This window comes from Zea mays, chromosome 4 (assembly GCF_902167145.1).
Source record: "Zea mays cultivar B73 chromosome 4, Zm-B73-REFERENCE-NAM-5.0, whole genome shotgun sequence".
Taxonomy (NCBI): Eukaryota; Viridiplantae; Streptophyta; class Magnoliopsida; order Poales; family Poaceae; genus Zea; species Zea mays.
Window position 1 is genome coordinate 41,367,323 of NC_050099.1, and position 17,492 is coordinate 41,384,814.

The 17,492-nt window shown below is 43.8% G+C and overlaps 2 protein-coding genes and 1 long non-coding RNA gene across 3 annotated transcripts; all 3 read left to right on the forward strand.

The window, feature by feature from the left end:
- Window positions 1-554: 554 nt before the first annotated feature.
- Window positions 555-7,780, forward strand: LOC100284061 (polyneuridine-aldehyde esterase). Its single transcript, NM_001156959.2, has 5 exons — window positions 555-1,715; window positions 6,281-6,520; window positions 6,624-6,767; window positions 6,855-6,989; window positions 7,127-7,780. Exons 1-5 carry the CDS (start codon window positions 1,416-1,418, stop codon window positions 7,472-7,474), a joined length of 1,167 nt encoding a protein of 388 aa, NP_001150431.2. The 5' UTR covers window positions 555-1,415; the 3' UTR covers window positions 7,475-7,780.
- A 401-nt stretch (window positions 7,781-8,181) lies between these two features.
- Window positions 8,182-12,117, forward strand: LOC103653151 (uncharacterized). Its single transcript, NM_001301663.1, has 8 exons — window positions 8,182-8,372; window positions 9,740-9,817; window positions 10,320-10,427; window positions 10,612-10,691; window positions 10,799-10,874; window positions 11,209-11,394; window positions 11,484-11,609; window positions 11,829-12,117. Exons 1-8 carry the CDS (start codon window positions 8,307-8,309, stop codon window positions 12,000-12,002), a joined length of 894 nt encoding a protein of 297 aa, NP_001288592.1. The 5' UTR covers window positions 8,182-8,306; the 3' UTR covers window positions 12,003-12,117.
- A 1,110-nt stretch (window positions 12,118-13,227) lies between these two features.
- LOC109945504 (uncharacterized) lies at window positions 13,228-15,210 on the forward strand. The gene is made up of 2 exons (XR_002268703.2): window positions 13,228-14,474; window positions 14,781-15,210. It is a non-coding gene; the product is annotated as an uncharacterized lncRNA (long non-coding RNA).
- Window positions 15,211-17,492: the final 2,282 nt, after the last annotated feature.

Sequence of the window (17,492 nt, forward strand, 5' to 3'; positions counted from 1 at the left end):
AGTCAACGGCGGCGCCGTTGCCCGCGGACCAGACGGGCACGCCGCTGGCGTAGGTGATGGCGGCGACGAAGAGCGACGGGGAGGGCGCGGACGCCGTGAAGCCGAGCGAGAAGGTGCTGTTGGGCGACGTCCACGTCGCCGAGTTGCCCGGCGAGAGGGTCCCCAGCGGCATGTCCGCGCCGCAGGACAGCAGCGGCGGGAGGAGGAAGAGGCAGCAGCCGAGGGCCACAAGGCCCCCCGGAGCTTCGCCGCAAAGGGCGTATCTTTTTTGCCTTCCCGGCGGTTTTTGGGCGGCGGAAAGCAGCGGAGAACTCACGGCGCTCGGACGGCGGCTGTATCAACGACACTAATCGTCGTTCACTACTGGTAGTGGAGTGGTTTTGTCCGTTTTGGAGTGTGGCCTATTCTCTGCTTTTCCATAACAGATAATCCCTCGCCTACACCTCCAAATCGTCGAAGCCGCATCTAAGGACTTCCATAATGGCAAATTTCTCACAGCGAGCCGGGTGGTCAAAAGCCAGACCAAACGAGACAATCAGTGAACTAGCGTGGAAAAAAGAATCGCAGGAGCAGAAAAGAAACCAATTTTTTTTTGTTTTCTCTTACAGAAGAGAACAAACAAAGGCTTGAGAGCGGTGTACAGCTAGCGCCTGCGTCTTGACGATACGCGTTAGCAAGTAGCAAGACTCAAGACTCAAGAGGGATCCCTTAGCAAAACCGGTCTCGCAAAGGGACACAATTCCCTAGGAACCGCACAAAAGCTTCCTGCAATCCGGCGGCTTTGGCGTTGAACCTCCCCCCTTGATCAGTAGTAGAATCGGCTGCTAAAGATTTCTATTTTTATTTTTTTCTCGGTTCGGAAGGTGCCGTGCGGCGAGCGAAATAAATCGCTGCGGCGAGAATCCTGTGGAGATGAGTTGCGTTAGGTGGCAGGACCACTCATAAATTCTGCCTGTTCATTCAGATCTGCTCCGTGCTGTGCTTCTTCTGCTGCTGCCTTGCAGCGACCAGCGAGAAGAAATCCATTCGCTAGGCCGGCCCACCCACCCACGATAGCGGTTGTGGTCACTCATGCGTCGTCGCCGGAGTCCAATCTCGCCGCTCGGAGTTTCTTGACTTTTCTGGTCGGAGTTTCCATTTCCTCCTGGAGGAGATTATTTCTTTCTCCTCTTTCACCCCGAGAATCTCGTCTCGGGTCGCGCTGGTTTGATTCCTCCTCGCCTGAGTCCACCGCTTTCGCTTCCAGTGGAGAAGCTTGTCCGTGAAGCAGCGCTCGTCTCCTGCTTAAAATTTCTTCCTTCTGCCTTGGTTTCTTTGCTCGCGCCCGCCGATTTGCTTGCTGCCCAGTCCACACTCCTCCGTTCGTGTCTCGCGGCTTTCCGCACTCGTTTTCCCGGTCTCGGATTTCGTTACCAATGGGCAACGCGTTCGCGTGCATGCCGCGCAAGGAGCAGCGAGGCGCGGCCGCGGTGTCGCGCAGCAAGCGGATGGGGAGCGCGCGGTCGGCGCGCGGCGGGCCCAAGCTGACGCCCGCGGAGGAGGAGCTCCTCCACCGCCAGGCTCTGGCCATGGCCATCCACCAGCACCTCGACGCCGGCGGCTCCATGTCGCGCCGCATCGACGCCGGGGCCTCCCTGTCCCGGCGCATGGCCCCGGGCTCCACCAGCTCCCGCCGCCGCGGCGACCTGCCGGACTCCGTCACGAATGCCAAGCCCGTAAGGCTCCTTTGCTTCAGTTCCAATTTCACTTGCTTGCTTGTTTGCTTCTCTAACCTTGCGTTCCATTCTTGCCTACCAAATCTAATCTTAGTACTATTAATTTTAGCTTCGAATTGTACATTTTGGTGTTGTCATAATTTTCTTTATATGGTCAATTCTGCCAAGCTTATGTAACTCGTAGTATTTGGTCATTTACAATATGTGCTTAGGTGCCTTAATCTTCACCTGTAAGAATTCTCGCTGGACAGTTCCTAGAGACTGTTAGTATGCTAGCGACTTTTCATACAGTTTTTTCTTGACTGAGGTGGTTGTTCAGTAGCATTCTGCTTTTAAAATCAGTACGTCACTATTGTGTGGGTACCTTGGACTGTCACTTGACTCCAACTTTGGCCTGGATGTATTGGTTCATATGTAACTGCTCTTGGTTGATTTGTTGATTCATAATGTGGTTGTTAGTGTCGGACTTCATGTGATTGGGTAAGTTCAATTAGTTGTCTGTGACGTACTTTTTGTTTGCCAAAGGAATTTTTTGTCCTTTTTACAAGGAAACTGTCCTAACTTTTTGAATTATTTCTCAATCAAACATGTTGTAATCCTCATAGATGTATAGGAGCAGCCTGCTTAGTGTCATCTGCATACTGCAGGATGGCCACTCCATTCTCAATATAAGCTGGCACTAATCCTTCAATCAGCTTGTTTTTCTGGGCTAAACATATGATTTTAGCTAGGGTGTCAGCAGCAATGTTAAAGAGGAAGGGGGATAAAGGATCCCCTTGTCTCACACCTTTCCCAGACTTAAAATAGTTGCCACAAGTATTATTTACTTTAACACTTAATGTTCCAGAGGTCATCACCATCTTAATCCAATCATACCTTTTCTGACAGAAGCTTCTCTTCTTGAGATATTCGAAAAGGAAGTTTCAACTGATTTTATCATAAGCTTTTTCAAAATCAAGTTTCAGCACCACTCCATATTTCTTCTTAACTCTAGTGTCATGACGAATCTCATGAAGTGCCATCACCCCATCCATGACATTTATATCATTAAAGAAACTAGATTGACTTTTACTAATGATTTTCCCCATAACCTTCAGCCTTGGTAAAGATCTTAGAGATCACATTTAACAGACATATAGGTCTGTATTTGTTATGGTCGCTAGATCAGTGAGGGATTTGAGAAGGGTATCGATGGGCAGGAACGTCGGCCGGGGCCCTCTACCCACGGTCGAGCAAGAGGAGGGTTTCTCCCCTCTAATTCTTGCCTACTTTATTTCTCAATTCTCATCCATTGATTACATAAATAGGCCGGCCGGCCGCCCCTGTCTAGCTAGAGATCCTGATCTCCTTAAAACTCTCCTAAAAACTCTCAACAAACTAACTGATAACCTTTCTAGATAATCTCAACTAATCTCCTAAATAATCTCAACTAATCTTCTAATCTTATCTCTAACTATCCTTATCTAATCCCCTTGGAGGGCCTATGGCTGCTGCTGCTGCTGCAGCCCCTCCGTGGGCCTCCTTAGGCCCTGACAGTATTGCTGTATTTTTATTAGCTTCCTTAAAGGGCGTACCCAGTAATTTTTAAAAAATTAGGTAATGATGCCATAGTTAAACCTACAAATGTCCAACTTCAAATTTTAAAAATCTTTGAACAGAAGCATCAATCCCCATCTTAGCAGCAAGAGATATTATAGTGGAATTATTAAGAACTGCAAAGGAGTTCTGATTATTTGGGTTGTTGAGTTGCAGTTTCCTTGTTCCCTTTGTTCTTCAGTTGGTCATCAATCATCAAGTGCTACTCCCCATTATCCCTGACCTCTTACTCATCCTCACTTCTCGCCATTCATTCATGGGATGATGGTTGACTCCTTGCTGGGCCTCCATCTCTAACTTCTTTGTATTGATCTGATCTAGTGATCTTTCAACCCATCAACAGTTTCAGCATTAGACTCTTGTTCGACTTGAATACCAGCTTCCTGACTTTCCATCCCCACTTGAGATATTTTCTGATTTTCATTTGCCTTGTTCCACTCCAGGTTGAACTTATACTGCAAATCAACCTTTCTGGATGGAATATCCCCACAGACCTTTGCCCATTTTTCTTTGGCAGTCTCAGCTATCATGATAAAACACTTAAAAACCTGTTGGTTCTCAACACCCTTAGCCGCAGAAGTGGTTACTTGTATCACCTTGACACTCTCCTCTTGACCTGATAGTTCTACGACGGGGGCTTCTTGGCACCCTTTTTGGGGACTCAAAGATATTGCCCTCCCAGTAGTGACTTCCTGTTCTCTCTCTTCCACTATATCATCTAGTCCTTTACTGAAAAGCTTGTGATTTCCAGTCTCAAACTGAAAGATACCAGAACTATTGAGTCTTGATACTGCGTAAAGCATTTTTTGCCTCTATAGCAGCAAGGAGATCATATTTAGACTTTATCAGATTAGATCCATGCTCATTAATTACCATAGGGTTTTCGGAGAAGCTCATACAGCTGTTTTTTCTGATCTAAATCTGATCAAAAGAATCAAATCTGAGTTCTTCAGTTCCAGGGACAATTAGATCTTCTATCAGCAAACCTTGATCCTCACTTTCATCTTCCAGATGCCCATCTTGGTGCTGTGTCCCTTGATTCTAACTTGCTTACCCTTTACAGACACAGCATTTTTGCTACATCCAGCTTTTGTTTCTTAGGAGATGGAAACTCATACTTTGCTTTATCCTCCTCATTTCCGATCCATTGATTTCCAGCATGGTTTGGAAACCTCCCTCTGAAAGAATTAATCATAGAAATGGAAGTCCAGCAGTCCATCAACGTTGGCAGGGGCCAGAGTAACATATCTGCAGCCAATGTTAACTCTAACATAATCATATCTATTCAGATTTTTCTTATCCACCTCCAAAGGTAATCCCACCTTGGATGCCACCATACACACATTAGGAGAAGATCTCTTTCAGAAGGGATTCCTGTGATCCTGAACCAAGCCAGATCCAGGGCTCCTTTAGAACTAATAGCAGGATTCCACTTCTCAACTCTAGACCCCACAGAAGGCATATGCCTCATTTGCATTTCTGTGAAAAAAAGTCAAATCCTCAATGGTTTTAGAGTTTGAGAACCTCATCCGGACCTTGTTTATTTTAACTTTTTTAGCATACCACTTCCATGTCGATGTTGGGCCAGCTTTAACTTTGAACTCGTTCTCTATTTGCCTAGCAGAAACTTCCCCAGCAGTAATGGTAATGAAGGCTCAATCAGACAGACATGTATTTGATACCCTCATCAGATGTAGTACTTTCAATAACATGGAAATCTTGACCATGAGCGGACAACCCACGGAAAGGGGAGATAAACACCCATGGCATCTTAGTCATGCAAACTCTACTCTAGGCAGATGCCCCTCCTTGTTGTACCTTGAACATATCACAGGATTTGAGCAACCTCCAGCGATATGCCCCACTTACCACATCTAGGACATATGTTCTCTCCAACCCTGGGCTCGTCTCTTTTCACTTCTCTGTCCACCATCTCAACCACTCTGTTTTCCAATCCTTCAGTAGTGACTACCTGATTAGCGTTGTTCACAGACGCATCAGCATCAGCAGCTCCATCATTCACCTCCAAGTGAGCCTCCACTGCAGGTTCGATCTGATTACCACCTTGCTCCTCCTGCTGAGCCTGTTCTCTTGTTCTCCTGCTGAGTTTCTGCCAATAGTTAAGTGATAACAACTTGGTGTTCCCGGTTCTGCAACATGTTAGAACTTAAACGTAGTTCCATTGTGTGGAATTATACCATACTGGATAGGAAGTTGTGTTTCCAACTTTCCATGCTTGCTTGGTTCTGTACTGCTGTGCTAAATGCCCTCTTCAAGTATGTACTTCAGTCTTTTGATGTCATTTTAAGCATATATGCCTAATATTGCTGCAATTTTGAACCTTGATCTTGTCCATAATAAAATGGTGTGCTTGCTTTTCCCTTTTTTTTTTCTTGCCAGCCAAGATAGTTCTGGTTTTCTTTTTAATTCAGTTCTCTTGGTATGCTGGGCATGCCTTTTCTTATGCTCTGCATGCTTTTCACCTAAACTATAACATGGATTTTTTCCCCAAATGTTCATACACTTGCTAATTCTCTAAAAATCATGGATCATTTAGTAGCCTATATATCATTGTCTTATGCCGCTATATGCTCAAAAGGTATCTTTTTTTTTGTGCACCCGCACCTGTTGTCATACATAAGTACAAGACGCGGATGTGTATTCATGGAGAAATTTATATGGCCTTGGGACTACGAGACAATGCTAGCACCTCAGCAGTAACCTAAATGCTTCGACAGCATGGTCCCATACCCAAAACTTTCTCCCATTTGTGACTTGTTTGCTAGTTATGGTTTTTGTTGCACCGACATGTAAATACCTAAGACTACCTCCATCTCTTTGTCCTTAGCCTTGTGCCCTTGTCAACATTTAAAGTAAGAAGAAAATGTCTAACATTGCCATACATACATCATCTCGTGGTTTCTTAGAAAAAGAATATTTTTAATGGTGCAGATTGTATATGCTTTCAGGCCCCAATTGTTCTGGAGAATTTGGAAACAAAGAAAATTGTCCTTGTTCATGGAGAAGGGTTCGGTGCTTGGTGTTGGTACAAGACCATCTCACACTTGGAGGAAGCTGGTCTAGATCCTGTTGCCTTAGATCTCACAGGCTCTGGCATAGACCATACTGATACAAACAGCATAGCTACGTTAGCAGATTACTCCAAGCCATTGATTGATTACCTCGACAGACTTCCTGAAGATGAGAAGGTGGCTGTTACATCTGCTGTTCTGTGTATATATTCAATTTTTGGGAGGAAACAAGCCCAGCCTTTTCTGACTGAGTGCTGTGTTTGTAACGGTGATAATGCAGGTCATTTTGGTCGGCCATAGTTGCGGAGGTGCGAGTGTCTCGTATGCACTGGAGCAGTACCCCCGAAAGATCTCAAAGGCGGTGTTTCTTACTGCTACAATGGTAAAGGATGGCCAGAGGCCCTTTGACGTGTTCTCGGAGGAAGTACGGAATCACTCTCTATAATCTACGTTTACATTTTCCATTTGCTGTTTTCTTGCAAAGGGGCTCACGTTGACCTACATTCGACAGCTCCGGTCGGCGGATGTTTTCTTGCAAGAGTCACAGTTTCTAGTCTATGGAAATGGGAAGGACAAGCCTCCTACTGGGCTGATGTTCGATAAGCAGCAGATCAAGGGGCTGTATTTCAACCAAACCCCTTCCAAGGTACATTGTGTTCTACCATTATGTAACCAGAACCAGTTGATAGACGTACTGTACTGTGTCCACCCAACGTTATCATGTCAGGTCTGTATTGCCAGTGGACTCACTAACTGAGTTTGCACACGCCTTTGAAAATGCAGGATATGGCACTAGCAGCGGTGTCCATGAGGCCTATCCCTCTAGCCCCAATCATGGAGAAGCTCTCCCTCACCCCGGAGAACTACGGCTCCGTCCGTCGCTACTTCATCCAGGCACTCGACGACCACATGCTGTCGCCGGATGCCCAGGAGAAGCTGGTCCGCGAGAACCCTCCCGACGGCATCTTCAAGATCAAGGGCGGCGACCACTGCCCCTTCTTCTCAAAGCCGCAGTCCCTCAACAAGATCCTGCTGGAGATCGCGCAGATCCAAGCTCCTGCGGCGCTGCTCAAGGCGAGCTCCCCCGAGGAGACCGCCGCCGCCATGGTGACAGGGCCAGCCAAGTCATGACTGCATGTATGTAGTGTACACGAAAAGAGAAATGAGTAAGCACATAGGTTGCAAAAGGGAGGGGGAGGAGGTCTGGGGATTAACTGAAGCCAAGCTGTGTCGGATAATAATGTAGGGAGGTCAAAGTGTTTCTTTCTTTCTTCTGTGATCAGATCAGATCATATAGAGAATGAGAGGTGGTCAGCAGATAATTGCATTTCTTTTTTCCTTTTTACCTTGTGAATGAATGAGATATTCAGTGACCAATGTCAACGCGGAAAGCCTTTGTGGTGATGCTTACTAATTCATCAGCAATCATTATTTAGGTAATTATAATAACGTCAATGCAAGTAACTCCGATGAGTCAATCGAATGAGGCAATCCCCACTTGGTTCGAATGATTGATGGTGGAGTAAGTTTTTCTTTTTAAGGGCTAGTTTGGCAATTCTATTTTTTCATGGGATTTCCAATTTTTCAACGAAAAATAAACTAATTTCTCTTATGAAAATAAAAACTCCATGGAAAAATGGGGTCCCAAACTAGCCCTAAATAAAAAAATTTCTATATTCTCAAACTGTGACGTCACCTCTTCTAAGGCCCCTGTGGTGCCAATTCAGATGGGCTCCAGGATGAGGCCAGGCCCATGGGGGCACGATTCGGCCTTTTCTTGTCTTGCTCGTCAAAAGAATAAAATCCCAACCCATAGGAAAGCGTAGCATAGCAGGGGAGGCCGGGAGGGGAGAAAGGCGAACTCGAATTGGGGGAAGAGAGCGAGAGACGAATCGCATCGAGCCGGAGAGGAAGTCAGAGACAGGGAGGAGGGCGGCGGAATCGGCGCCGGCGGGAGGCAGGCATGGAGGACCTGAGCGTGGAGGAGCTCGCCTCCAACCTCTCCACCTACAAAGAGCAGCTACGCGAGGTCTCTTCCCCGTCCCCTCGATCTGGCCACGCCCCCTTTCCGTTCTGTCTGCAATTCTTGTAGCACGGAAGGTTCTAGCTAGTCTCCTCGTTTGCAGCTCAGGGTTCGCGCGTAGCCGGATTACTATGGATGTTCGGCTCTGATTCTAGTCTAGGGTTTTGAGTAATTTGGTTAATTTAAGCTTTATTCCTCATCGAATTCGTTACTGCGTAATAAGATTATATACTTGGCAGGTTTGCTCGGTTATTTGCATCTCTGCAGCGTTGGATTCATATGAATAGGATCACACTTATGTCGGGGCTAATATGAATATGATATAAGTATACACATGCATATCCGTATTTGTATAGATATCTCAACGGCCCGTTTGGATGCTTTCATTTGGTTGGAACTGGAATCTGCTCCATAAATTGGTATGCTTCGCTTAGAATTTCATATGCCACCACTTTTCAAATCTTAAGTGTAGACCTGTGTCAAGTTTAGAGGGTGCAATCACTCATTTTGGTGCAAGCGTGCAATCAAACTATCCAGAGCATCCAATCCAGATCCAACGGTTTCATATGGAAGGGGTTAAAAGTAAAATAGGTACTATGTTTTAGGTGGAAGGGGTTAAATATAAAATAACAGTCATCATTAGATCTAGATCGGATGCACCAGATCGCTTGATTGCATGCTTGCACCAGGATAAGTGATTGCATAGGATATTTTCCCAAGAAATAGAAAGGGGAAAATAGTAAGAACTGGAGTGAGATTCATCACCACCTCCATGGCCTATCTCCTTCATTCGTCTCTCATGAGTCTGGACACAGCTTCACTCGCCTTTCCAATTACGACTTTTCTCCTGGCCCCTAATAACTGCAGTGGCAAAATGTGGCGTCGGTATATGCCTATTTATATATGTTAATTAGGTTTTTTGTTTGTTGGAAGCCACCATTTGTTAGAGGCCTTCATGTTATGCATTTTAGGCATGAACCTTTGTTGTTGCTGTCCATTTTTATAACATGGATCCAAACTCTTGTCCAAACCCTTTGTCTCTCATCTCATTCTTGTTTTCAACTGGTGATTTCATATTGAGGAATGATATTCTTCAAGCAGATGTCATGCACTATATTTTTTCTGTTTGGAAACTGCCAATAATATCCTATATTGACATGAAAATGGAATTGTTGGTCACTGATTAATAATGAAGTTTGCTTTAGTCAAGTGCCTTGTTATCCCCATTTTGCACTGAAGTTTCATGCTAATTTCTCGCCTTTATTTTTCCTTACCAAATCTATCTTACTTAAAGCATTTCTTCTTATGTCCATGCGTTTGAGGTGGTAAATCCAATTCATGTACTTAATGTCTCTTATATCCATGCATTTCAGGTCAAGAAGCTTATCAAGGAGAAGAAGGATGATGCTGGAATTTCTGAATATATTGATATGGAGAAGGAGCTTCAAGAGGTCAGTTCATTTCTTATTTTATCCTGTAATGTGATCCCTCATGCTCGTGTAGCTACACGTCAGATACATCGGATTAATGATTTTCACAAATGGATGCTTGATTTCTCCTCTGATTTTTGGGGCATGTTGCTATCGATTCCTCTCTTCTTTGTTACAAGGAGCCATGCCCAGCAAGGTAGCATGAAAAGGCCGCTTGCAACAGAAGATTTGTTTTGGGGAATTTAGATTTTTGTAACCTTGAAAGGTGAGAAGGTTAATTATGGCAATGGTAGGGACTGTCCGAGCAACCATATTAATAATAATGAACAATATGTAAAAATTCAGTGGCTTCAAAGTTGTCCATTACCCTTTATCTTGATTTATTGCAGGTTTGTACTACTACAAATTTCGGTGTTGCTGCTGCTGTTCTAAGTTGGATCTTGAAATATGGGCACATGTTTAATACTACTGGGAGGTTGCTTGTGTTTATGATGCTTAATATCATTTTTTGTGTTTGCTGCAGGTCATAACGTTAACCGAAGAGATTTTGGCAACTGCAAAGCAAACTGAGAGTGCCCAGAATGTTGCAGGTCTATCACCGCCAAGCTATTCAGCTGGAGTGCAGTCTGAGGTAGCTTTATTCTTCATTTTTTGTTAGATGGCTTCCTTCCTTAGCTGAAATTCTGAATAAGGGAGAAGTACATGCCAATTGTTCCATTGATAAAAGGGATTGTCCTGATGAATTACAATTTATGTTGCTTATACTGAGATATAATGGCTTGTGTTCCTACTCTACTCTGACAGTCTTGTGGCAGGGACTGGATGACCTTTCACATTCCCATAAGTTTGCCGTTGGTACTAGAGTTCAAGCTGTGTGGAGTGAAGATGGAGAATGGTGAGTTTCTCTTTGATATACCTATCATTGTTTGTGTCTAGATGATCTTACCTTTAATATTTTTCACATCATTTCATTACAACATGTTTGATTAGCTGAATTGCCAGGTATAATGCAACCGTTGAAGCTTTGACACCAAATGGATACTATGTAGCCTACGATGGCTGGGGAAACAGTGAAGAGGTATGCTCCTTTTTTCTGAAAGTAATATATTTTTCTTTTAAAAATAGAGTTGGTATATTCATACAACAGCTACTTCAGGTGCACAATACAGAATTGTTTCTCATATTACATATGTGATGGACCTACAAATTCAGATGTTTTTCTCTTGTTCATCAAAACTTATTGCTAATGTGTTGAGTTGTTCTCATGAACATGTGTTAGGATAGCTAAATTTATCCTGTTGAAGTTTGTCTGGTAAGATTGCTGTATAGAGTAATTAGTAATTCATATATAGTTCTGAAGTTGAATAGTATGTTATGTTATTCTAAGCTATTAATTTCACTGCCTTGTATAGGTGGACCCAGATAATGTGAGGCTGCTTGAGGAAGAAGCAGCTGATGCCTTGGGACAAGCTGAAAAGGAAGCTGAAGCTACAAAAATGGCAATAAAGAGGAAAATTGAACAAGCAGCAACATCTGATTTTCAGGCGCGTAGCTTGCCGGCCAAACTTCGTATCGAACCAAGTGACCCTGAGGATGTTGTAAGTGAATCTGCCCTTTGTTGCAAGTCGCAAGTAAGCTAAATTTTGTGGTATCATGTGTTCTTACTGACTCTTCTTCTGTGTTGTAGAAAGCTGCAAAGCGTAAGAAAATACATGCTTTCAAATCAAAATCCCGCTTTGAGCAGCTTGAATTTGCCCAAAACAAAAGGCAGAATGCATGGCAGCAGTTTCAAACCAAGGGGAAAGCCAAAAAGGTAGCTTCTTGGCCCCCACGTAATTTTTTTTTGCTTTCTTAAAAATGGCTAGGCACTCTTCCATTGAGTTGGAATTCTGAATCTCAAGGTACTACATATGGCCATCCTCAGCATTCATGTTATGATGGAGGACCAAAATGGAACAAATTGTCTGACCTTTCCCAGCATTCCAGTTAGTCGAGAAACAGATTGTGTGAATTTCGATGGTTTGTTTGCCAGGTGGGGTTCTTCTCCGGTCGCAAGAAGGAGAGCATCTTCAAGTCACCGGACGACCACAGAGGTAAGGTGGGTGTCACTGGGAGTGGCAAGGGCCTGACCGACTTCCAGAGGAGGGAGAAGCATCTGCACCTTAAAGGTGGGTCCGGGGATGCAGCGGATGATGACGAGGAGTAAACTGAAGAACCGAGCCTCTGTTTGTATCCCGCCGAACAGACATTTCCATACCTGTTCTTTAGCGCCGACATGGCCTCGAGGGGACTCTTGACTTAAACCAGAAAATTTCAATGTTTGTCCCATTCTCATTGTTGAATGTCGCTGCCGTTTTGGAGCTGCATTCTGGTGGCGAGGTCACGCTGCTAGAGGAGGGCGTCCTGAGCGTACAGATCGACTTGTCTTGCTAGTCTGTAGTGAAGTATTAATCCTTAAACGTTTACTAAAATTGTCACCGGCCTAAGTACAGATCCTTTGCCCCAACCAAGTCCATTGAAGAAGATCAATAAACTCGCTACTGCTGAGTGTACTCTACAAACCGCGTAACAAGTGTTTCTGTGCTTGACAAAAGACATCGAAAATTCTGGAACCTAAAAAGTGAGCTGGGCTCGTTTCCACGAGCCTAGCTATAAAGGTGAACTTGTCCTGCAAATTATGATATAAAATAAAAAAATAATTTTAGTACCATATTTTTAATTAATAAAAATAAATATATTACTAAATAATATAGAAAATAGATTAGTTTTGTAGAGTAATCTTGAATAACATAAACTAATTATCTATTTTGTATTAAAACTATCTGTCAACTAAGAAGATTTTATGTAATAAATTATTATAGGGTCGAGCCACAAGCCCGCTCGTGAGCCGCAGCGAACCGATCCAGGGTTTTAAGTAGCCGGCTATAGCCTTCGCTATAGCTTGCTATAGCTGTTTTAGTAGGGAAAAGCTATGCGCTACAGCCTCATTTAGCCTGATATAGTCCGTTATATCCTGATATAGCCTGTTATTTGCACTTTTGAGAAGCACGTCGCTAAACCCTTGGCTCGCTATTTAAAACCATGAACCGAGCTGAGTTGACTCGCTGTTTTCTCGAGCAACAAAAATAAACTCAGCTTGAACTTGTTCTAAGTTTCGAGTCGTGTCGAGCCGCGGGCTAATTTTCTACCCCTCTTGCGGTACCTAAGGATGAGGACCATTTTATCAATCGACACCATTTTAAACTCCTTTAAAGAAGAAATATTTTTAAAGAGCACACTAAACATGAGAAGATTATTTCAAACCATATAAAGATTTTGAAGTTTGTAAACATGCTTTGAAAACTTTTGGATTGTCAAATTTTGAGGACTGCCTTAGGCTCTCTTCAGCATCTTACTCATCCAAAGCTGTTATTTTCAAACTTCATTTTGTAAACAAGCTTAAAAGAAACAACAAATGCAGAATGAGTAAAGTTAGAGAGATTCCATGTGACTTGGAGCACGTGAAAGCAACGCGGTAGAAAACAGAGCCAAAGGGGCAAAACATATAGTTGTTAGCTGCTTCGTACTCTATCACTCTAGCTAGTTATTCGTGTTTTGCTACGGGTTGTTATATACATCATATAAATAGGTATTGTGATATTTATTTAAATATAATTATTGTTTATTTTTAAACACTAAATTACGTGTGATCTGATGGTTAGCTTCAAATTTCTCGAGTAGATTTAGGATCTATGACGTACATATTCACACGCGAGAGCGGGACCTGCAGTACTAGTTTTGGGTGGCTTAGCAGTCGTTGAAAGCATCACATGATGGGTACTCTGAAGCAGGAGAGGTTGGGGGCAGTTCTGCTTGCAGATTGAGAAACTGCGCACTTGGCCTCAACTCTGAACCTTCTCATCATCATCCCAGAGAAGAAGCGAAGCGCCTGATCTGATCAACACCGTTATGTTTGTCGCAAATCTGAAAAAAAATGGAGATTTCAGTCTACCGAACCTGTACTATTCCACCACTTGTTTTGTCATCCTGTTTTGTTTTCTTCTGTGATGGGAGCTGCATCTCCATCCAACCCATTTTGCGTTCTTGACATTTTGGCTGCCCCCACAACACAAGCTCGCTCGCTCGCTCAAGTCTCCAGTGTGCTTCGTTGCTGTGACTGCTGTACTAAGTGTCCTCAGGTTTTTCTTTCTTTCTCCTTGCCGAACAAGCAAACAACTTGCAGTACTTTCTAGTAGCAGCCAGATCCTTAAGAATCACTGAGCTTGATCACTATCAGCAGAAGCATCTATCAGCCCATTTTTTTCTTCTTCTTGTTATTATTATCGTCTGAATTCGTCACATGATCCCCGTGAAAAAGGGTCAGAAGTTGGATGGTCAATTCCAGAGGCCGGCCGTGGGGGACGATCAGACCAGATCAGATCAGATCAGCTCGTGTTGTTGCAGGAGAAAGCGCAGAAAAGACCTGCACCAGCATGACCGACCTGCATGCACATTACAACTCCACACGCACGTTGCTGAAACAAGCAGCTAACTTTTGTTTCCTTGATACCACTCTGACTTGCATTGTGTTGCCTTGCCTCTACAATTTTCTTGTCAGCATGGGCGGTAGACGAATGGATGGATGGATACAATACAACTGAGGGGTGGGAGAGCTTGAAGAGCAGGTCAAGAAGATGCGGTGAGCTAATAAGAACTAGTCCCTTGCTTGCTTGTTTAATTTCCCTTCTCTGCATGCAAATGCTTCAAGAAATCTAGAACTAGCATGGTACGTACTACTTCCTTGTTCCTTCCACAGGCCGGCTACTACCTAACCTGCTGGCCATTTTTTTTCTCTCTTATGTAGCAAGCATGCAGGCTATCTATTACCTACTACCATTAGGATGTGACCCTCTTAATAAGCTGGAAAATCATGTCAAGACCTTCCCTTTAATGCCTCTGTCATCTTACGCCACCATTATTATTGCTCCCTCTTTTTTTTTTGCAGGTAACCGAATTTTCGCTCCAGTTGTTGAATTTCATTTAGACTGCATAAAAACGTTCCTACCTGCTGTCTGTTCCTCTTCCGATCCGGCGTTGTACTGCAGACCTTGTCTTGCTTCTAGAGGTTGTACTACTACTAGTGCATGCCCTTCTGTTTGGTGCATATATATATATACATGAGGAAAAGGTGTGGGTGATTGATGGATAGATTTCAGTTTGATGATGGATCCATTTTGCTTTTCTTTCTTTCTTTCTTTCTTTCTTCATGTGCTGACAGGACAGGTGCCAATAAGGCTTAGATAACAAGCTGCTAATTGGGGTGCACAAACCAGGGACTTGGCAGGCCACCTAACTAGCTAGCTGCTAGAGATTTTTCTGTCACCTCGTTCCCACAATTAATGTATCTGAAAAGCAACAAAAGTGTTGTTTCTGAACACGCAGGAGATCGAAGGAAACACTGATGAGATCACGAGCATGCAATGCATGCATGGGGCATATGTCGAAGGAAACAACGTGCATTACATCAGATTCCATGCGTCCTAGAACAGTTACTGTGACCACTGAAATTTTGCCTATTACCTTATTTCTTACCGTAAACGTTCTAACCACTTCTATGCCGCTCGGATACAATTTATTACCTTTCTATGTCATCGTCAGTGGTCTAGAAGACTAGAAGGGTAAAAAAAGCTACATATCTTAATCCCTTCTATGTCCCGATGATGAGTGATTAAGACAATTGAGGTGATAAATAAGATAAATACTGAGCAAAATTATAGTGACATACATGAAATTGTGCCATATATTATGGATGTTTCAGGTGTTTGGTGTAACTTTAATATCAGCTTATTAATTGTGGTATGAAATACTATGGATGTTTTAGGTAGCTATATATTATGGTATATTATAATTTTCTATGCATACAGTTATATATTTGGTTCATATGTATGTGAACTTGCAGAGATGGATCTTCGTTCGTGCATGCATGTGGGCTTGGTCAGTTGGTCTAGCACTCTAGCTAGCAGGTAAATGTTGTAGTCATGACTGCAGTTACGCATCGATCAGTTTAATATAAAAACTTACGTTGAAAAGAGACCGAACAATAATTCACTTGTATTATTCTAAAGACAGTTAATAAGAAAACGGCAGCACTTGCAAATTACTACGTATACTGCTTGCTCTTACTGATCATATCCATGAGCAGCAGATATGCATGCATATGCGATTGTCAACTAATCTAATTAGCTAGTACATACGTGCAAAGCACGCACATTTCATGTCGTTGTCGTCCGCTTCTCATCAGGGTCGTCGCTTCCAAGTTCCAGCTCCAATCTAGAATTACCAAGTCATTTTTAATTTTTTTTGGGGGGCTTGCCTACGATAAACATGTATACATGCATGTCAATGTCAGCTTACCTACCACACACCAGCGCGCCTCGGCCTAACGGCTTAGCAATTCATGCGTCAGAACTTTCTCATCATCTCATGAACCCCTAGCTTAATTACGTGCTAATTAAACTGTTCTTCCTGTCTCCAGATGGCCTAAGCTAGCTAATAATAATAAATCCCTTATTACGACCTGTTTAGATTTTATGAATTGAAAGTGCTTCTCGATCGATCATTTCACTAGCTATTCGATTATTCTTTTGATTTCGTCTCTTAAATCCTGGAAACCAATTTAATTTCTTCCGGAAAATTTGTGGAGTTTCAAGGCGTGTTGGTGCTTTGCTTCGTGGCACGCGGCGCGTCCAGTAGCCAGACGCGAGGTCGGCGGCGGCTCTCGCCATGGCTGCCTGCTGGCAGGCAAAACCGCGTCTTGCTAGCTTATTCGTCTGGTGCGGGCATTATTAGTTGACTTTCCGGCCGGCTTTGCATGCTCTGGCCTTGATCTTAGGAGCTGACTTCTTCTTAAGAACGCAGTGTGTACCTCCGAAATAAATCCTCAGCTACGACAGTTGACCGAGCTAAATGGCACACATGATTAGGAGGGAGAATTCTTTCTTACAACTCAATCGATCGAGAAATGGGAGATGCTTTTATTCGTACATCAATTTGTGGATGATCAAACATGAGTAGTTGGTAGTGTTTCAGGTCCTACCAGGGATATGCTGAAAGGGAGTATGGGTTAGGGGAGGAGCAGGACGGGCTACGGGCTCCGGCATGGAGGTGGTGCTGGTGGCTGCCTCTTGGGTGCCATAGTCGCAGGGAACGACACACATGTACTGCCTGAACCGACGGCTTTGTCGAGTGACTGAAGCACTCGGCAAATCTTTAAAAACACTCGGCAAAGAAGGCTCGACACACAGTGTATCGGCAAAGCCTTCTTTGCCGAGTATTTTTTCTCGGGCACTCGGCAAAGTGCCAGAGAACACTCGGCAAAGAAAAACAGCCGTTACGGCGCCGGATGACGGAGACGACGTCTTTGCCGAGTGTCTGCCTGACATCACTCGTCAAAGAATCCGCCAGTGGGGTCCCCATGTCAGGTACTCTGCCGAGTGCTTGGTGTGGCACTCGGCAAAGCGTGCTTCTTTGTCGAGTGTCAGAGCCATTACACTCGGCAAAGAACCTATACAGGTGCCCAGGTCTTGGTTTTTTGCCGAGTGCTATGGTTCTGACACTCGGCAAAGTGACCAGTACACACTTTTTTTATTTGTTTTCCCTATTCCATCCAAACAAACAAAAGATATTTCACAGATATCACATATATACATCACATATC